This window comes from Eutrigla gurnardus (genome assembly GCF_963514095.1).
Source record: "Eutrigla gurnardus genome assembly, chromosome: 9".
NCBI lineage: Eukaryota > Metazoa > Chordata > Actinopteri > Perciformes > Triglidae > Eutrigla > Eutrigla gurnardus.
This window is the reverse complement of record NC_139923.1, coordinates 28,635,960-28,657,888: the sequence shown is the minus strand read 5'-3', so window position 1 is coordinate 28,657,888 and position 21,929 is coordinate 28,635,960. Positions and strand designations below refer to the sequence as shown.

The 21,929-nt window shown below is 47.6% G+C and overlaps 1 protein-coding gene across 2 annotated transcripts in view; it reads right to left on the bottom strand.

The window, feature by feature from the left end:
• Positions 1-4,732: 4,732 nt before the first annotated feature.
• The window catches only part of kiaa1549la (KIAA1549-like a), a 38,197-nt gene continuing 21,000 nt past the window's right edge, over positions 4,733-21,929 (bottom strand). For both annotated transcript variants that reach the window (XM_084017362.1, XM_084017363.1), the window contains 12 exons: positions 21,089-21,282; positions 15,878-16,023; positions 11,987-12,108; positions 11,176-11,396; positions 10,239-10,371; positions 7,294-7,529; positions 7,046-7,220; positions 6,689-6,786; positions 5,728-5,873; positions 5,498-5,652; positions 5,352-5,411; positions 4,733-4,796 (listed from right to left, as the gene is read on the bottom strand). In XM_084017362.1, coding sequence (XP_083873488.1) covers positions 5,382-5,411; positions 5,498-5,652; positions 5,728-5,873; positions 6,689-6,786; positions 7,046-7,220; positions 7,294-7,529; positions 10,239-10,371; positions 11,176-11,396; positions 11,987-12,108; positions 15,878-16,023; positions 21,089-21,282 — 1,656 coding nt within the window. In that variant the 3' untranslated portion in view covers positions 4,733-4,796; positions 5,352-5,381. The remainder of the gene's footprint in view (positions 4,797-5,351; positions 5,412-5,497; positions 5,653-5,727; positions 5,874-6,688; positions 6,787-7,045; positions 7,221-7,293; positions 7,530-10,238; positions 10,372-11,175; positions 11,397-11,986; positions 12,109-15,877; positions 16,024-21,088; positions 21,283-21,929) is intronic.

The window sequence follows — 21,929 nt, the reverse complement described above, 5'->3', positions numbered from 1 at the left end:
GACTGGAGAGGGCATCTTCTACGGTGGCTTTGACCTCTTTGTTCATCAGCCATGGAAACTCGTAGCACACGCTCATTATATTGAACTTAAACTTCAGAACTGTTGAAAAATGCTGCATGACCATTTTGCCCAGATTGGACTCAAAGTCTGTGTCATCCATGTTCTTCAGAACTGCAGCGGAAACGGTCTTTATGATGTCCAGAATCAGCTCCGCCAACAGGACTTTGGCGCCATGGTGCGAGTGTCTGTCATTGGTCAGAACCCACCCTTCAAGTTTCACCCTTAGAGTGAAGGTTCTGATGAGGCAGAGGACACTCCTGTTGAGATCCACCATAGCCTTAGACTCTGATGTGTCCTCGGTCTCAGACTCTGATGTGTCCTTGGTCTCAGACTCTGACGTGTCCTCGGTCTCAGACTCTGACCCGTACATTGTCTTTGTCTGTGACCCGTACATTGTCTCCTCTGTCTGTGATCCTGATTATATCTGTGAACTACCAGTATATATAGAATCTAAAACATGACGTCACAGATCAAAGCAAACAAAGCCAGGACCCAACATCAAAGCGTTCTGCTCATCGAATTCACAGATCAAAGCCAGACCGTCACGCCGTCACCCCACGACGCCGTCACGTCACGCCGTCTCGTCACGCCGTCACCGAACCTAGACTACGAGCGTTGCTAGGCAACCCGCAGCCGCTTGAGCGACGCCGCCGCCCCGCTGCCAGCAGCTGATGGCATATCTGAGCCACTTGACGCTTTATAACGGAGCCTAAACTTCACTCCGTCCGGTCCGGTCCGGTCCGGTCCCGGTCCCGGTCCCGGTCCCGGTCCTGACAGGAGCGAGAGCTCTGGAAACTCAAGTCATAGAAAGAAATGGGAAGTTTGCTAAATATTTCAGCAACAGGAGAATTCTACTTCTTCAAACAGTGAATGGAGGAAAGACGAGCTCTGCTCATAGAAATGCAGCAAAGTGTGGACGTGTTCTTTATGATGTGCAATGGATATGGAGGAGATTATTCAAGAAGTGATGTCAGAGAGTTGATCTCAACATGAATATGGAAAATGTTTGTCAAGATGTCAAAATCACATGTTGTAAACACAGTGATGCTGTTTTCTAATGCAAGCTTAGGAAGTGCAGAAATATATAATATAATATATAATAATGCACTTCAAAACAAGCTGCAGTCGTCGCTGCTAAAATAAAAAGGTGGATGAGACGGCCAAACGTCAAATCAATGCTGAGCACTTCCAGGGAGGCTTTTAATGGACCCCGGCAGCTCTAAGCCCCGCCCCCAAACTCATCCCACCGAAGTGACTTCAGCCGTGTGACTCCAGTCAGCTTCTGATTACGTCCTCAGTCTCATATATATATATATATATATATATATATATATATATATATATATATATCTGAAGCCTCAGTCCAGAAAAGTGCAGTCCTAGGAACAGCCAAGATACTGCGCAGAACCCTCAAACTCCCAGGCCTATGGAGCTTGAGGATGACACAGATACCACCCCAGAAGTGAGAAGGAGATTTTTATATATATATATATATATATATATATATATATATATATATATAGGTAAAGGTATATATAATTGACCCTTCTGTCTGTACTGTATGTCTGCTGCCCTCTAGTGGTTACAACACAGAGTCCTCTTGGACATGCACAGCTGTTCATTCGTCCATAATATGGATCACATGTCTGTTTGAGCACAAATGTATTAAATCAAATAATAAAACAAAATAAAAATAACACTAAAAAAAGAAACAAAGAAAATTGTAATTTTTCTTTATTGTTTAAATTCACCAAAACGTTTTTCTGCATAACTACATCCAACAGCATTCATGGTCGCCGTCACCGTGACCCTCATCAACGTCCCTTAGTGGCGATAGCGTGACATCATCTGTCTGCTGGCCACCAGGGGGCGACTCCTCTCTGGTTGTATAGAAGTCTATGAGTCGCAGCATCATGGCGGCGACTCAAACGGCAGAGAAAGACTGCTGGCTGTCGGTCCGTCGTCGGTTAAAAGCGTCTCGCCGCTACCCGTGTAAAGCACAAACATTGCACATCAACTTATAGCACAGCGTCGAGTTTCCTCCCGAAAATGACTCAAATAAAACGCGTGAACAGTGAGTTTCTACACTGAGAATGAGTTCAAACGTGACGGATGATCCCGAACACCGACAGCACCGCTAGCACTCGTAGCAACGTTAGCGCTCGTAGCGACATTAGCGCTCGTAGCGACATTAGCGCTCGTAGCGACATTAGCGCTCGTAGCAACGTTAGCGCTTTTAATGCCGTTATCTCACACCTTCATTTTCCATCTACTAAATATCGTATATTCAGAAACGGGAGGGATTTCTACGACTTTGTGTGGACGTATTAAATGTAGGTAGTTATTAAATGAAGAGGCAGAGCCGTAGCTGAGACTGTAGAAAGACTGAGGTCAAGAGTACAAAGTACACGATTGCAACACCGTCCCTTTATGTAATGTTCTGTACATTTTTTTCATTTCTTAAAATAGATTTTTGTGTAAATATCTCACGATTTCGAGCTGTTTCTGTTCTTCTTTTTTCCACCAAAAGCATATAGTTATATTTTAGATTTTTATTTTGCAAAATATCAACTTGGCTGTGTTTAATTTACGTAATTTGGGCCATTTAAAAAAAAAAAAAAAAAAAAAGGATGGAGCCGGGGGGAGGGGGCAATATTCAGAGAAAAACGTTTTCCAGATTAAAGTCGTACATTTACGAGAAAGAAAAGAAAATGAGATATTTTAAGTGGTAAGATTTAAGTGGTACACATCCAAAAAAAGCTCACACATTTCACCTTGTTTTTCCTGAAGAGGCCCGATTGTCGAAAATTTACAATTCAAATTTCAGAAAAAAAAAAAAAGAAAAACGTTCTTTTTATCGTAAATTCACGATTTTAATCTTGAAAATTCCACGTTTTTTCCCACCTCACCCTACTTGTTTTTATTTATTTATTTTTTTGTACCTATAATGGCCCTTATATGGCGTTTATTAATTTGTGTCTTATTCTATTATAAGTAACTTCAACCCTCGGGTTCCTGGGTCCTGGTCTCCGGTAGCTACGGCCCTGTCTAGCGTATTTCACAAAAAAAACACAATATTATAAACTTCTTGAATGATGCATTTACATTTTCGGGCTCAGTTGAACGTAACTTCAAACATTTTGCAGATTTATGGGATCTAAATATTCCCCGCTGTACGACAGCATCTTTATTGTTTTGCATTGATTCGGCTCTTTTATTGGGCTCTTTATTTTTATTATATTTCTATCTCAGCGATCGCTCTCCTCCGTCCGATACCAGCTCGTTTGGTTTTTTCATTTGCCAACATTGAACACAACAACTGTAGATCTGAAGGTAACATATGGCTATAATCTCCTTTAGTACCGTCATCGAAGCAAGGAGGAGGAGGAGGAGGAGGAGGAGGAGGAGGAGGAGGGACACAGTTCTCCTCCTAAGGACAAAGAAATGAGGGGAAATAAAAGTTATTTCAACTATTATGGCTGTAGTAGCTTTTTAACTTTTCCTGAATATGAAAAAAAAATCCAGATCCTTCAGAAACATCATGAAGAAAAACGATGACAACAAATGAATGAAATGTCCCACTAAGTCACTTTGCATAAATCTCTCCATGAAATCATCTTCTATATACATTTAAAACATTTAATCTCTTCGATCTTCATCCTTCTTCTTCATCAACACCCACAAATAACAACAAAAATCAGAAAGAGTCAGATTTCCTTTTTGTGTCAAACACAGGAGTCTCTGTTCAAGTAGATCAGCCGTCGTCATGTTGTTGTTGTTGTCGTGGTGACGGGTCTGCCCGATGATTTAGCAGACAAAAAAAACCTCGTAATCAGATGACAGAACGCGGTGACCACTTCCTGTTTCCTGTTTACTGAATGTGACGAAGGGAAAAAGACAACAACGTCCTTCTTTGTCTGTTTTCTTTTTAAAGGACAGAAACCATGGCAACCACAGACACTGAGCCGCCGATCGCTCTGCTCTTTGAAGAATGGAATATCTATATTTTTTGCTTTTGAAATAATGTGAGTGAACGAGAAAACACTCACTACGTCTTTGTTTTTTGTACAATAATCCATTGATAACAATCAATGCACAAAGAAAAAGACAAAAGCACACAAATATCCAAAAACGGAAATTGAGACACTTCAAGACAAAGAGATTTTTTCTCCTTTTCCTTTGATTTTTTTCCTCTTCTTCTTCTTCTTCTTCTCTCACGTGAATGTTTAAAATACACATATTAACCAGCTGGAGATTGTTTACATCAGTAGGAACTTCTAGGATTCTTCAAAAAAACAAAATAGCACAGTTTTAAGTCAATCCAGCTTTCCTGGCTTCATGGTGGAGAATCCTGGGTAAGACCAGGAGGGACCAGGAGGGACCAGGAGGGTCCGGTCCAGAGGAGGATTCCTGGCCACAGCTGGGGGGGGGGGGGGGGGGGGGCTGTGTGCCATCATGGTCTGGGCAGACGGCAGCTACTGGACGGCGAGGTGAAAGGTCGCCCTGAAGGTCAGGAGGGGGTCCTCTTGCTGGCGGTCTACGTAGAGATCGTGACTAAAAGGGGGGGGGGGGGCTCAGGGAGCAGAGAGAATACAGAAAGAGACAGGATCCGGGCTGGGCTCAGGTGAAGGGGCTGATGGGAAGTCGCTCTGAACTGCAGAGGAAGAGGAGCGAGGGGGGGGGGGGGGAGAGGAGGAAGGGAAGGAGGGGGGATGAAGCTCCAGAGAGTGAGACACCTGCAGACAGACACATGCAGCACATATGACTGAACCGCACTTCTATTACATCACTGTTTTACTGCTGGAAGAGGAAGGGGACGTCGTCATGGTGACGGCAAACTAAATGCAAGGGGGAGTAAACGGCACTATAGAGAGACAGACAGACATATAGACAGGCAGACAGACAGACAGATATAGAGATATAGATAGATAGACAGACAGACAGACAGACGGACAGACAGATAGACATATAGACAGACAGACAGGCAGACAGACAGACAGATATAGAGATATAGATAGATAGACAGACAGATAGACATATAGACAGACAGACAGGCAGACAGACAGACAGATATAGAGATATAGATAGATAGACAGACAGACAGACAGACAGACAGACGGGCAGATAGATATCTCTTCATCGTTGCAGGTTCATTATTCCTCTAATGTTACCAGACTTCTTGAGGACTAAAGACCACTAAAGATCCATTAACACCCACTAAAGACCCACTAAAGACCCACTAAAGACCACTGAAGACCACTAAAGACCACTGAAGACCACTGAAGACCCACCGAGCTGCCGGCCGTCTCCCCTCGGCGACTTCAGCAGATGGTTTCGAGGTGACGTGAGTTCTGGGGGAGAAGAGAAAAGCCGGGTTCACACACTGAGAGAGACAGACAGGTACAGGAGGCGTCAGGTAATTAAAGGGGTGTCTCACCGGCGTGTCGTTCCACTGCCGGGGCAGGTCTTCTGGCTCGGGGGGGTAGGACATCCAGGACGGGCTGCGGTACGAGGACGGCGGCGTCATGACGAAGTAGTCTGAGTAACCCGGCCGGTTGGCGGAGATGGCGTAGACCGCCGTGATCGGGTTTCCTGCCGGACCGGGAGATGGATTTAAGCTGAAACGTGACATCAGCACACACGGCGAGGTGTGAGACGGGTCCTTACCTGAGTAGGTGGAGATGGACTGGTCTACGGTGACGGCAGGGAAGGGGGCCCTGGACAGCGGCAGGTAGGGGGCGCCGTTGTGCTGCTGGGCCTGCAGGTCTGAGGCCTCAGACACGCGGGGCTTCAGGCTCACATCGGGGGTGGACCTGGTGGAGAGACCACAACCCTGTTAGCCTCTCTAGACCACACGGGGGGACCGTAGACCTGGTCTACACCATCTGAGAGCTGGGAGCCGCAGCAGGAACGTGTTTACTCTTCAGCTGTGTCATTCCTCGGTTCGTCCACTAGATGGCAGCGGCGCTCCTCTGTGATGGGGCAGTCCATTACTCTGCAGCACTAACTCACCCGGCAACACGGTCGGTCGACAGCATCCAGATGAAGGGGGGGGGGGGGTAGAGAGAGGTAGAGAGAGGTAGAGAGAGGGAGAGAGAGAGGGAGAGAGGTAGAGAGAGGTAGAGAGGTAGAGAGGGAGGGAGAGAGAGGGAGAGAGAGGTAGAGAGAGGGAGAGAGAGGTAGAGAGAGAGGTAGAGAGAGAGAGAGAGAGGTAGAGAGAGAGAGAGGGCGGTCCTTCTGATGAAGCTCATTAATATTCTGGACTTCTGTATTCTGCGTTCTGTCATAAATCTGATCAGAGATCAGCCTCAGAGCTGGTCCTCCTGCTGGTCCTCCTGGTGGATCTCCTGATGGTCCTCCTGCTGGTCCTCCTGGTGGATCTCTTGCTGGTCCTCCTGATGATTCTCCTGCTGGTCCTCATACTGGTCCTCCTGGTGGATCTCCTGATGGTCCTCCTGCTGGTCCCCCTGGTGGTCCTCCTGCTGGTCCTCCTGGTGGATCTCAGGTAGGGAAGGTCATAGAGACTCCAAACCGGTACCGGTGGGAGGCTTGTTCCCAGAAATAAGTACAACTGGAGACCCGAGTCGTGTCTACATGAATAAATACTGAATGTAGTGGTTGGTGGTACCGTCGTAATGAGGTCCCGGGTGGCGGTCCTGGTCTTGAGGGGATCAGTGGCGGGGGAGACCCGATGCCCATGTCAGGAAGCTGGGTGAACCGGAAGCCCTGCGGAAGGAAACGGAAGTTAGACTCGTATTCACCGCCAGCAGGAAGCATGACATCACCACGCCACGTAAACGCTACAATGTTTACCTTCTAAACTTACTTTAAAGCCCTGCTTCTTCATTTCAATCACATTATTATTATTAAGCCCATCACATGTATAACTCCCTTCACCTCCTTTGTATTGAGGGATCTGGAAGAACCCAGACTCACAGAAGAACCAGGACTCACAGAAGAACCAGGACCAGGACTACGTGCTCACCGGTTTGGGCAGGCTGCACTGGTGCATGTCCTCGTAGCCGGCGCTCCTCTGCCGGCCGCCACACGGGTGGTTCATGGTCCCGGGGGCGCTGGTCACGCCGTCGCTGTAGTGGCTGGTGTGGGAGGGGTTGTAGGCGCGGTGGGCGTGGTGGTGGTGGTGGTGGTGATGGTGGCGGCTGGAGGAGGAGGAGCGTTAAAACACACACCGCAGACACATGAATACTGGTGGAGGAAAACCAGGACACCTACCTGGTCGGAGGAGAAGGGGGGTCGTGGTCCGGCGGTGCCAGGCTGAAGGCGTTGCCTAGCAACATGTGCATCTGCGTGCGGACCTCGTCAATGGACGGCTGGGAGCTGAGCGTGGAGGAGTCGGAGCCGCGGTGAGCCTTCACCCCCAGGCTGCCGGTGCCGGTGGACCCGCCTCCGTAGCCCAGAGAGCTCATCAGGCGGTCCATGTTGGTCTCCTCGAAGGGCTCCGCTCCGGCCTGGAGACCACAGACCAGCAGAGACCAGCAGAGTTCACCAGCAGGTTCAGTCCGGTCCGTGTTCACGATCCGACACTTTGCAACTAGTAAACATGCCACTCATGGTGCCCGTTAATATATTTAATATTTACCCCAAATAGAAGAAATAGTACATAATATTTTATTATGTGGCTTCATTTCTTTGATATTTGTGTAAAAAAAAACAACAACTTTTGATGTCACTTTTTTAATTAAAATCTTAATTAATATATTAATTTGGACGCGAGAACAAATAGTGTAATCTGTTTCCCAAAAAGGTGATAATAATGATATTAAATGATCACGTAGCATTTCCACACATATCCAAGGCCATTTACCACGATCACACCTCTCATCTGAAGCCATGAATAGGTTGTCATCACATTCAGAGCCATTGACATTCAACTACAGCGCCGCGGTCACCGTGGTTACCGTGCTGCAGTCTCTCTCTCTCTCTCTCTCTCTCTCTCCATCTTCTGCTGTCGTTAAAGTGAAGGAATCACTTTGTCTCTAATCCTTTTCTGTCATTACCTGTCTGTCATTACCTGTCTGTCTGTCTGTCTGTCTGTCTGTCTGTCTGTCTGTCTGTCTGTCTGTCTGTCTGTCTGTCTGTCTGTCTGTCTGTCTGTCTGTCTGTCTGTCTGTCCTATCTGGTTAACAGTGTTCATGAGATAGTTGTGAGCTTCGCGGCGTCGGAGGAAGAGGAGGAAGAGGAGGGAAGTGAGAGGATTAAAGTTTTAAAAACGCTCTCCGAAGATGATTGATTTTTTTCAATTCGACAAAACGGTGCAGCTTTACTTTGTTTCATCATCGCTTGCTGTGACTCACCTGGTCAGAGGTCAGAGGTCGTCACAGGATCAGGAGCTGAACATCTCCCCCACAGTAAAACCCCTCCACTCACTCACTGAGTCCTGGTTAGAGCTTAAAGGTCACAGAGGTCGTTGCTTCGGATGACTCATAGCGGTTTTTATTCATTTATGCCGCTCTGCTCGACTGACCCCGTTCCTCGCTGCGTCGTTTTTTTAAAATGCAGAAACAGAGAGCGCCGGACTCTATGGTGACCCGACAGACTCGACGGTGACCGGACAGACTCTATGGTGACCCGACAGACTCGACGGTGACCGGACAGACTCTATGGTGACCCGACAGACTCTATGGTGACCCGACAGACTCGACGGTGACCGGACAGACTCTATGGTGACCCGACAGACTCTATGGTGACCCGACAGACTCGACGGTGACCCGACAGACTCTATGGTGACCGGACAGACTCGACGGTGACCGGACAGACTCTATGGTGACCCGACAGACTCGATGGTGACCTGACAGACTCTATGGTGACCCGACAGACTCGGTGGTGACCCGACAGACTCTATGGTGACCCGACAGAATCGACGGTGACCCGACAGAATCTATGGTGACCCGACAGACTCTATGGTGACCCGACAGAATCGACGGTGACCCGACAGAATCTATGGTGACCTGACAGACTCTATGGTGACCCGACAGACTCGGTGGTGACCCGACAGACTCTATGGTGACCCGACAGAATCGACGGTGACCCGACAGACTCTATGGTGACCCGACAGACTCGACGGTGACCCGACAGACTCTATGGTTACCCGACAGACTCGACAGTGCCCTGACAGACTCTATGGTGACCCGACAGACTCGGTGGTGACCCGACAGACTCTATGGTGACCCGACAGACTCGACAGTGACCTGACAGACTCGACAGTGACCTGACAGACTCTATGGTGACCCGACAGACTCTATGGTGACCCGACAGACTCTATGGCAGGGGTCTCAAACTCAACTAACCTGTGGGCCGCTGGAGGTAAAGTCTGGGTGAGGCTGGGTCACATCAAGTATTCCACAAAAAAAGGGGGACCAATGTTTGTGGGTGCGGCTTACATTCAGGTGCGCTCAATAGTCTGGAAATTACGGTCGAGTGACCAAAGTTGCTAATTTGTGTTGTTGTCACGAGCCTGAGCTACGGTAGCCCACAAGTGATAAAAAATACAAAACGCACAGGGCAACGACTCACGCAGAAAATGTGAAGAAAAAAACGTGTGGGCCGCACCAACACCAAGCTTTGATTTCAGGTAGGGGGCCGCAAAATATCGTTCCAGGGGCCGCAATTGGCCCGCAGGCCGCGAGTTTGAGACCCCTGCTTGACGGTGACCCGACAAACTCGGCCGCGGTGACCCGACAGACTCTATGGTGACCCGACAGACTCTATGGTGACCTGACAGACTCGACGGTGACCCGACAGACTCTATGGTGACCCGACAGACTCTATGGTGACCTGACAGACTCGACGGTGACCCAACAGACTCGGCCGCGGTGACCCGACAGACTCTATGGTGACCTGACAGACTCTATGGTGACCCGACAGACTCTATGGTGACCCGACAGACTCTATGGTGACCCGACAGACTCTATGGTGACCCAACAGACTCTATGGTGACCCGACAGACTCTATGGTGACCCGACAGACTCTATGGTGACCCGACAGACTCTATGGTGACCCGACAGACTCTATGGTGACCCAACAGACTCGGCCGCGGTGACCCGACAGACTCTATGGTGACCCGACAGACTCTATGGTGACCTGACAGACTCGACGGTGACCCGACAGACTCGACAGTGACCCGATAGACTCTATGGTGACCCGACGGCGTTACTCACATCGTAGCCGTTGTTCCGGATGCCCCGCCGGGATCGCTCCCTCAGCACCAGCAGGTCCATCTCCGTCTCCACCGGGCTCGGGCTGCTCAGGGACTGGCGGCTCCAGTAGGTGGGCTCTCGGGGGTGGGAGTACCTGGAGGCCCCGGAGAGGAAACACTGTAACCGCAGAGCATTCAGGGTCCTAGACCGGGTGTCTGTTAATAACGTTCACCCTCAATTTACTCCACGTCTCCATTTCTAGCTACTTTTGCTGGATTAATCACTCCTTATTTTCACCAAATTCTTAAATTAAATAAACAACAACTTTAGACACTTTTTTTATCGTGAACAAATAGTTCGGTATTCGGTTAAAAGACGCAGCTGCCACTGTGAAATAGGTAAAAAGATAAATAGGTGAGGTCACTAACACGTAGTCATTTAAGTTGATTAAACTTTAACTATTCACACAATCGACTACGTCTACAAGTTAGCAGAATAATCGTAACATTTTATAGTAATTTAATCAAACTTAAATAATCAAGTACTCTGTAATCTAATCTTTAATTCGATATTAAATCCAACACAAAGGTTGAACGTGAATCTTTTTTTTTAATGCCTAGAAAGAAGCCAAACAGACACTTCATACACGTGTACGAAGTGTAAAACATGAATGTGCTTATCAAACATCACCCCTGGCAACTCTCTTTATGTGTTGCTTAGCAACTAAGCTCCACAGCCACACGTCTGCAGCACATCTATAATCCTCGCTGGGAAGAAAAGTTGTAAAGCACTTTGAAAGCACTTTACTGGCTGCTGCTTAAATAATGATGAAAATGAAATCGATCAAAAAGTAGAACATTCAGACGCTTCGACGATAAAAATAGAGACTCGGAGACGTCGGAATCTTTTCTCTTGCACTTACAGCCGACTGTGTGACTGTGATCAAACAGCTCCACACCTCTTGTGACATCCCGCGAAGGAGGCCCTCTTCTCCTCGGCCGTCATTGGCTCCTTGACCCCGTTGTCGTGGCGACCGTGCCTGGCGTCGCGGTGGCCGTAGCCGTGGCTGCCGCCCTCGGACAGGGAGAACTCGCCGTAGCCTTTCCTCCGGGCCTTCTGACGCAGCTTGTTCCTGTAGTGCTCGATGTCCGACTTCTGCTTCAGCCCGCCGTGGTTCGCCTGCAGTAACACACCAACGTTTCCTCACATCCACATGTTTGTTTTTAATTTATAATAATATAATAAAGTATAATAAATATATATAATAAAGTCACATCAAACTTTCCCCTGCAGCTTGATAATCAGAGATGTATTTCTGCGAATCACTTAATCAAGACATTTCAAAATGCCATCCTATTAAAATGCATAATGAATATAATGAAAAAAAACCTCAAAATGTCATTATTTAAAATGGCGACTCTCTGAATGTAGCAGCCCGATGGCAGAAGGAATAAAATATTTGGTGTTTCCTCAGAGGAACACGATAACGGCGGCCTGAAGGCATCACAGAGAACTGACGAGACAAAGCGTAATCAGGCTGAGAACATTCTTTGCCTTTTTAATCTGAATGTCCCTTAATCCCATATATCCCGGTATCGCCCTGTCACGGATGTATCGGTGCAGACGCCGGCTGATGGAGGAAATAAACGACCACACTGATGATTAAATAAGCAGAATAAGAAGAAGAACACGGCTGGGAAACATCTGCTGGGTGACTTCTGTGTTCTGTCAGTGTGTGTGTGTGTGTGTGTGTGTGTGTGCAGACTCACCTCCCCGTTGAGGACCACCGAGTCCTGGCTGTGGGAGGAGGAGGAGGGGTAGGAGTAGGTGGGCTGGGCGGTCATGGGTTTGATGGTGATGAGACGCAGAGAGCCGGAGTCCTCGTACGGGTCTGAGAGGGAATCGAACCAACGGGTTAGCACGAGTCGGATGGGAACTCAAAAACATAAGTGCAAATTCTTTCAAATCCCGTCAGTTTTATATATGTGTAGATAAGGTAGTTAGATATAAGTAGGTATATATCATTTCTTTTCTTTTATTATATATATCTTTAAAAGAAAATGATGTATGTTGTGCTGTATCTCAATAAACATGATATATCTGGGGTCCCGTGGTGAAGGATTTTTTAGTCTGTCTTGATGCGTGGAGGTCAGCCGGTTGCCGCTGGCAGCAGCAGCGGCGGCTGTGAACCAGATTGTGAAACCACGGACGCCACGTGTAAATAACATGTACCCTGAAAACCAGCAGCTGCCCTGAGACCAGGTCAGGTCCGGTCGCCACAGATGGCCCACGTGTTTCCATGACGACCACAACACAGTTCACTGCTTTTATCTTGTTTTCTGGACACAAGGAGATCATAGTGACTCAGGTATTTTGCTGTGACTGTAGATGCTCCAGAGAGGAGGGGATTATCACCTAAGAGGAGGGGGCGGGGCTTATCTCCACGTAGACTCCAAAATCAGGTCTCCTCCATCACGGCTGGAATCACCACTATTGCTGCTTTCTACATGTTGAAGTCCCAGATCCACCAGGAAACCAGACCCCGTCCTGTCTGGGTTCATGACATCATCATGACATCATTCAGAGGTGCTCAGTGGATTTCACCAAGCTGGATTCATTGGATCCAGCAGGACCCACGTGGGCTGGTTCCCCACAGCTGGATGAACCAGGATAAAGTATTGATCTATGATTTAATATCAATAACCAGATGTAAAGGATGCTGAAATAACTCCATCATGATGGTGATCAGTAAAAAGTGCTGAGTCATGCTTTGTTAGGTCTGTCTGCAAGACCACAAGATAACTACTGTTAAAACGCTGGTTTTCTGAATGGAGTCTGGTTGATGGTGCTAGGCTACGCTAACATTGTAGCTGCTCCATCAACACTCCAAATAAGGTCATCTAGACATAAATACAGCAGAGACCTTGTTGTTTGGACCACAGACAGTCTCTGGTTCCTCCACATAGTCTGGTCTGGTCTCTGGACTAATGTGAGCTACTATCTAGACCTCTGGGGGACCACAGACAGTCTCTGGTTCCTCCACATAGTCTGGTCTGGTCTCTGGACTAATGTGGTCTACTATCTAGACCTCTGGGGGACCACAGACAGTCTCTGGTTCCACATAGTCTGGTCTCTGGACTCATGTGAGCTACTATCTAGACCTCTGGGGGACCACCAGGGCTGGACTGGCCATCGGGCATATCGGGCATTTGCCCGAAGGGCCGATGGCGATTATGGGCCGAGCCTTTTTTAAAAAAAATTTTAACTAATGGTATTAGTGTTATTAATGGTATTAGTCATGATACATATTCAGTGTTTCCCACACATTGAATGGACTTAACTAGCGGCTCTAATAATAGGCCTAAACAGGAGGGCAGCAGCGCTTATTATAAGGGGAAATCCTCGCGGCTGATTTGGTTCATCAACGTCCTGTTTACCCCCGTCGCCATGGCAAGGCGTCCCCCCCCCGCCGACCCCCCTTTAGCTGCGCGAGTTTGACAGTGCGTGCGCGTCTGTCAAAACCAAAACACCAAGGAAGGCTGAGGAATAGTCACCCACTTAATTTAATAATAATAATAGTCATAATAAACTAATAGTATAAAGCAGCCATCCCCAACCGTGCGGACCCAGTGACTAACTAATAACCTGCCATAAGGTGAAATAAAGAGTCGGTGAAGTTGAAAATATATTCACAGATTCGGGATCAATACATCTGAAGTGAAACGTTTTCAAACACAAATGATGCCTCTTCCCCACCGTAATATCAAAGACTACGAGCTACAAGCACCAAAACACAGATTTTTTACAAAAATCAGCTGTTCTCCGAGCTGAACGGAGAACATTGATCTATATGCGCAGTGACAGCCGGGCGAGTGCGCAGGGACCGTCTGCAAATTACAAGACAAAAGCAAGACGCTGCAAACAAGAGGAAAACAATATTGTATAACACTGTTATACAATATTGTTTTCCTCTTGTGCGCCACTAGTGCTGTTGTTTTTTGTTGTTGATCAAAATATTCTCCAGGGGCATTCAAATAAATAAATCGTTGATATTGGACTTATTTTCTTTCAAGCGTACATTTTTATCTGTCCCTCAACACAGGCTATGACTACTACTACTGTCTGCTACTACAACCAACCTGGACATAATTTGGCCCTCAGTGAAAACTAATTGGGGAACCCTGGAAGGCTCAGCACTGTGTTTTAGTCATTTTTCTTTTCCTCTTTTCTTGAATGCTTAAACTCCTCAACCCCATTTAGTATGTCAACATTTTGTATTAGTACCAGCAGTTTGTAAGAAATTGGTCAGTGATTAATGTCATATTTTGGTTCTCGGCTGAAAATGCCCGGCCCAGTCCAGCCCTGGGGACCACAGACAGTCTCTGGTTCCACATAGTCTGGTCTCTGGACTCATGTGAGCTACTATCTAGACCTCTGGGGGACCACAGACAGTCTCTGGTTCCTCCACATGGTCTGGTCTGGTCTCTGGACTCATGTGAGCTACTATCTAGACCTCTGGGGGACCACAGACAGTCTCTGGTTCCACATAGTCTGGTCTCTGGACTCATGTGGTCTACTATCTAGACCTCTGGGGGACCACAGACAGTCTCTGGTTCCACATAGTCTGGTCTCTGGACTCATGTGGTCTACTATCTAGACCTCTGGGGGACCAGAGACAGTCTCTGGTTTCACCTTCACGTCACATAACAGCTGATCACATGAGAACAAAAGCTTCCAAATCAAATTAAATCTGAGAAGAGGAACCTGAGCTCCAGACTCACTGAAGGTAACTGGTTGTGTTCTTCCTCCGCCGGTCTCAAGTCTTTTTATTGTCCTCGCTATGACTTTGTATTCAGTGTACAAGTACCTGTGTACTGCATGTACACTTGTATTCGATCCGCCCTTTTCTTTTTCTGCTTTTATTCTGCTGTTTTCTGTCCGTCTCGGCTTCTCAGCGGCGAGATAAAAAACGGAACAATTATTCACAGGCTCCTCGGGGCATTCACTCACTCGCCTGCATAAACACTATAAATCACACAAATGACGGTGAACTTTTGCTGATGCAAAAAGAAGGGAGATTGAAAATAAGCACAGCGTGCTGAATGTCGTGGAACAGAAGGCTGCAGCGTTATCGGCGATCAGAGCCCCCTTTATGAAAGCGAGTCTGCAGGAATGTGATCGGGGATCTGCTGGGACGACATGCAGCACGTTCACCGACACCGCTCACAGCAGGGAGCCCAGATAACAGCATATCGATTCATGAATGGGATTATAATAATGTTTACACCTGCAGCTTCATTTGAACTCAAAGTCAAAAATAACCAACGATGTCAGAATGATGTCATCTGTCTGTGAGCAGATATAGTGCTGCCATATATATATATAAATATATATATATGTGTGTGTGTGTGTGTGTGTGTGTGTGTAGTGTATAATGTATAGTATACGTGGTCACAGACGGTTACATGATGCGACAGCAGGCTGAGTCACTGCATGTGTTCATTAGCTCATATTAATTATCCTTTAGGTCAAATAGAACATTGTGATGTAGTGTGTGTGTGTGTGTGTGTGTGTGTGTACCACTGACACACTCTTTGGTGTGTGCAAACAGACAGAGTGTATCTCTCTTAGCCCCTCCCACTTCCTGTCTGCTGCCTCACCGTTGGCGTTCCTCTTGTGGAGCTCCTCCTTGCCGTTCTTGCTGCTGCCGCCGGTCGCCGTCCGGCGGGCCGACGAGCTCTTGCTGGTGTTGAGCTTCCCGGAGCCGCCGCTCGACACCGAGCCGTCCTCCTCGCTTGGCAACCGCCTGTGGTAGCCATGGCAACAGAGAGAGAGAGAGAGAGAGAGAGAGAGAGAGAGAGAGGGGTGAAGGCTCGTTCATCTGAGCAACACAACCCGACTGCATGGTCTCACACTGACGAGGTTAGAGAATCACAGGAGAGACGTGGTGTGTGTCTGTGTGGAACATGAACACAAACACACACAACACACACTCTACCTCACAACCCCTCCTGTCTCACCCCCTGGTTGTCAAGACAACTGAATGAGTTTTGACGAAGATGCGATTCTGGCTCCTAGATGCTACATCGTAGCTCTTTGCCATATCTTTCAGAATGGTAATAAGTTTGTAGTTATTGTGTGATCCTACTTTTGTAATATTAATAAAATGAATCCCATAAAAAATAAAGTACAGAAGATGCAGAGAGCAGAAACATGTCCGCGGCCTTGTGGCATGACAACATGGCGGTCGGTCTACAGGTGGGTCAGAGATTGGCCATGTAACGGTGTGTGTGTGTGTGAGTGTGTGTGTGTGTGCCAGAGAGGAGCAGCAGAATCAATAATCACACCGCTGAGAGCTCATTTTCATCTCCCTCTTCTTTTACGTATTAACATGTTTGAACCAGAGGAACTTCACTGCTGAAGATGATGAATAAATAACTCGTGTGGACACGTTTTTATTGAAGGTGAGTCTTATAAATAAACATGTGTTTACGTCCTGGAGGAGCGGAGCACTAATCCCTCCTCCATTCATTTCCGTTTAGGAGCGTGTAAATATGAGACACTGTCTTGGCAGCGCTCGCGTGTCTGAATTTGCATTTTTGTTTTTCCCTGCGTGCGAGGCGGCGTGATGCATCTCAATCCTGACTCCCAACTTCCCCCGAGGGAACGGTGACACCCGCTGGGTGTAGGCGGGTGAGCGTGGGCGTAGCTGCTTCTTCATTCTGTCCTAAATGTTTCCTGTTTCATGCAGAGAAACAGATTAGAACTCAGTAATCCACAGTTTGGGGAAGAAACGTTGAATACGTTTAAAACTGGGACATTTGTGAATCGCATTCATCGCTCACATGTGAAAAAACAGGAAGACGGGAACGAGGAAGATGTAGGTACAAAAATCAAACTATGTACGGAGGATAGAGACTACGTACGGAGGATAGAGACTACGTACGGAGGATAGAAACGCCGTACGGAGGATAGAAACGTCGTACGGAGGATAGAGACTACGTACGGAGGATAGAGACTACGTACGGAGGATAGAAACGCCGTACGGAGGATAGAAACGTCGTACGGAGGATAGAGACTACGTACGGAGGATAGAGACTACGTACGGGGGATATAGACTACGTACGGAGGATAGAGACTACGTACGGGGGATAGATACGCCGTACGGAGGATAGAGACTACGTACGGAGGATAGAGACTACGTACGGAGGATAGAGACTACGTACGGAGGATAGAGACTACGTACGGAGGATAGAGACTACGTACGGAGGATAGAGACTACGTACGGAGGATAGAGACTACGTACGGAGGATAGAGACTACGTACGGAGGATAGAGACTACGTACGGAGGATAGAAACTACGTACGGAGGATAGAGACTACGTACGGAGGATAGAGACTACGTACGGAGGATAGAGACTACGTACGGAGGATAGAGACTACGTACGGAGGATAGAAACTACGTACGGAGGATAGAGACTACGTACGGAGGATAGAAACTACGTACGGAGGATAGAAACGCCGTACGGAGGATAGAAACTACGTACGGAGGATAGAGACTACGTACGGAGGATAGAAACGCCGTACGGAGGATAGAAACTACGTACGGAGGATAGAGACTACGTACGGAGGATAGAGACTACGTACGGAAGATAGAAACGTCGTACGGAGGATAGAAACTACGTACGGAGGATAGAAACTACGTACGGAGGATAGAAACACCGTACGGAGGATAGAGACTACATACGGAGGATAGAGACTACGTACGGAGGATAGAAACTACGTACGGAGGATAGAAACGCCGTACGGAGGATAGAGACTACGTACGGAGGATAGAGACTACGTACGGAAGATAGAAACGTCGTACGGAGGATAGAAACTACGTACGGAGGATAGAAACTACGTACGGAGGATAGAAACACCGTACGGAGGATAGAGACTACGTACGGAGGATAGAAACGCCGTACGGAGGATAGAAACGTCGTACGGAGGATAGAGACTACGTACGGAGGATAGAAACGCCGTACGGAGGATAGAGACTACGTACGGAAGATAGAAACGTCGTACGGAGGATAGAAACTACGTACGGAGGATAGAAACTACGTACGGAGGATAGAAACTACGTACGGAGGATAGAGACTACGTACGGAGGATAGAGACTACGTACGGAGGATAGAAACTACGTACGGAGGATAGAAACACCGTACGGAGGATAGAGACTACGTACGGAGGATAGAAACGCCGTACGGAGGATAGAGACTACGTACGGAAGATAGAAACGTCGTACGGAGGATAGAAACTACGTACGGAGGATAGAAACTACGTACGGAGGATAGAAACACCGTACGGAGGATAGAGACTACGTACGGAGGATAGAAACGCCGTACGGAGGATAGAAACGTCGTACGGAGGATAGAGACTACGTACGGAGGATAGAAACGCCGTACGGAGGATAGAAACGTCGTACGGAGGATAGAGACTACGTACGGAGGATAGAAACTACGTATGGAGGATAGAGACTACGTACGGAGGATAGAGACTACGTACGGAGGATAGAGACTACGTACGGAGGATAGAAACTACGTACGGAGGATAGAGACTACGTACGGAGGATAGAAACGCCGTACGGAGGATAGAAACTACGTACGGAGGATAGAAATGCCGTACGGAGGATAGAGACTACGTACGGAGGATAGAGACTACGTACGGAGGATAGAAACTACGTACGGAGGATAGAGACTACGTACGGAGGATAGAAACGCCGTACGGAGGATAGAAACTACGTACGGAGGATAGAAATGCCGTACGGAGGATAGAGACTACGTACGGAGGATAGAGACTACGTACGGAGGATAGAGACTACGTACGGAGGATAGAGACTACGTACGGAGGATAGAGACTACGTACGGAGGATAGAAACTACGTACGGAGGATAGAGACTACGTACGGAGGATAGAAACGCCGTACGGAGGATAGAAACTACGTACGGAGGATAGAAATGCCGTACGGAGGATAGAAACTACGTACGGAGGATAGAAACGCCGTACGGAGGATAGAAACTACGTACGGAGGATAGAAACGCCGTACGGAGGATAGAAACTACGTACGGAGGATAGAAATGCCGTACGGAGGATAGAGACTACGTACGGAGGATAGAAACGCCGTACGGAGGATAGAAACCCCGTACGGAGGATAGAAACTACGTACGGAGGATAGAAACGCCGTACGGAGGATAGAAACTACGTACGGAGGATAGAAACGCCGTACGGAGGATAGAAACTACGTACGGAGGATAGAAATGCCGTACGGAGGATAGAGACTACGTACGGAGGATAGAAACGCCGTACGGAGGATAGAAACCCCGTACGGAGGATAGAAACTACGTACGGAGGATAGAAACGCCGTACGGAGGATAGAAACTACGTACGGAGGATAGAAACGCCGTACGGAGGATAGAAACCCCGTACGGAGGATAGAAACGCCGTACGGAGGATAGAAACTACGTACGGAGGATAGAAACGCCGTACGGAGGATAGAAACGCCGTACGGAGTATAGAGACTACGTACGGAGGATAGAGACTACGTACGGAGGATAGAAACTACGTACGGAGGATAGAAACTACGTACGGAGGATAGAGACTACGTACGGAGGATAGAAACTACGTACGGAGGATAGAGACTACATACGGAGGATAGAGACTACATACGGAGGATAGAAACTACGTACGGAGGATAGAAACTACGTACGGAGGATAGAAACGCCGTACGGAGGATAGAGACTACGTACGGAGGATAGAAATGCCGTACGGAGGACAGAAACTCCCGACTCAGCAGATCTGGAGACCTTGTCCTCGGCTTCATCCACATATGTTTGCTAACTAGTTTGTTTTGTCACCAAACAGCTTGGTGTCAACAGCGGATTTATCTTCATCCAGTCAGTCTGTCGGAGTCGGCCATGTTTATCTCCCGGCTCAACGCCGCCAACGTAAACAAGACACGGATGTTGGGGTTCAGTTGGAGTCTTCACACGTCTGCTCGGCTCGTTCAACTCAACACAAGCTCACGTTCAGCTTGTGTTGAACTGAATTCATGAAGCGGTGTTTCGTAATGTTTCCCAACCAAATTACAGCAAACGATGTAAAGCTGACACACGTGACTGTGTTTTTTATGTTGGTAGCTTTCAGCTACACTAGTTAATAATTATATTTGAATAACATAACAAGTGTGAATTATCATCCGACACCTGAGTGTTTTAGTGATTTTTAGCTAATTGTCTTTGTTTTACTGAAACAGCAACAACAACAGTGATGTGGTTCAGTTCCACCACAATCATCCAATCTGTTTCTCCGTGAAAAAGCGATGAAATCTACTGGACTGAACACGACCTGCTAGGTGTTGAATATTTCCCTCAGGAGGAGACCAAAACGGAGGTGAAGGGAGCGTTGGAAGATGCAATATGCCAAATGCAAGCAATTTCCCCCAAAACTTAAAGGGTTCACCAATTTCCTCAGCTCCCCCAATAAACATTTCCTCTGATATGACGGGCCAATAAGATCCCTTGTGGATATTTTGGTATTTCCAGTGATAGCTGATCGGCGTCGGTCATGCGAGGAAGTGACGATTGGTATTCCTTCAACACCGTCGCCATGCCAACCATTATGATGACTGACAGCGGCCTCTTCTTCTGGTCCTTTTTACATTGAACTTATCTAATTAACCAAGTGAATGTGAACGTGGAAACTACAGTAAACACCATAATATGGTAAATCCACTACAGGACATTCTTGATATTCTCTGCAATCAGGGGGGGGGGGAGATATGTGTCTATATATGGATATCAGCAGCAAACATGAGCTCAGAACTAGGTCTTACCCTCCTTTGTGTATGTCGGCTGACGGGGGTCTCTTGCTGGCGGTCCCGTCCTGGTGGACCTTCTTGTCCAGCGACAGCGCGAGCGGAGCGTCTCGTACCGGCAGCCCCAGAGCCAGCGTCTCCTTGGTAACGGAGACAGCCTCTTCACCCACTCGGCCCATGTGCTTCTTGGCGTAGTCGAAGCCCTGGACGGGCTGCCGGGGGGGACAAGACACACAACGGGGGTCAGAGGAGACCTCCACAAGGTCACGTCAATCAGTTCACCCAGAAACCGCCTTGTGGTCCTCATTGAATGCAGATTGTTTGTGTGTTCGGTTCCCGGCTGGATTGACGGACCGACGGCCGTTTTCAGGAAACAGAGCACGTGCAGAACAAAGCACAAAGCCACACAAGATACAGATCATGGTAGATGGACCCTGTTAACATACATTCATACAGTGATGGAGCCGCCTCTGCATCGGGATCTCATCTCACCCATCACACATTCACAGGCTGCAGCAGAAGTCAATGGCACTGATGAGCCACATTAACGAGCAGCCACAACACATGAAGCACCACGAGAGTCAACGGTCAAACCACACAACAGCACGGATGAACACACATGTGAATGGTATTCACATTCTGGGAAAATGCTGCATGAAACAAGTTTTCTGTCAAAAAACAATATTTCTACCTTCTGTGATTTACTACAGCCGATCCTAATCATAAAAAACCCTTTCTGTTTCCCCCCGAATACACTTCGCTTCATCTCACAACATAAACTGCAGAATTAGAAATAATAACCAGTAATGCAGTTGTGGTTTTATGTCATCCTTATATACATTCGAGTGGTGTTTTTGTA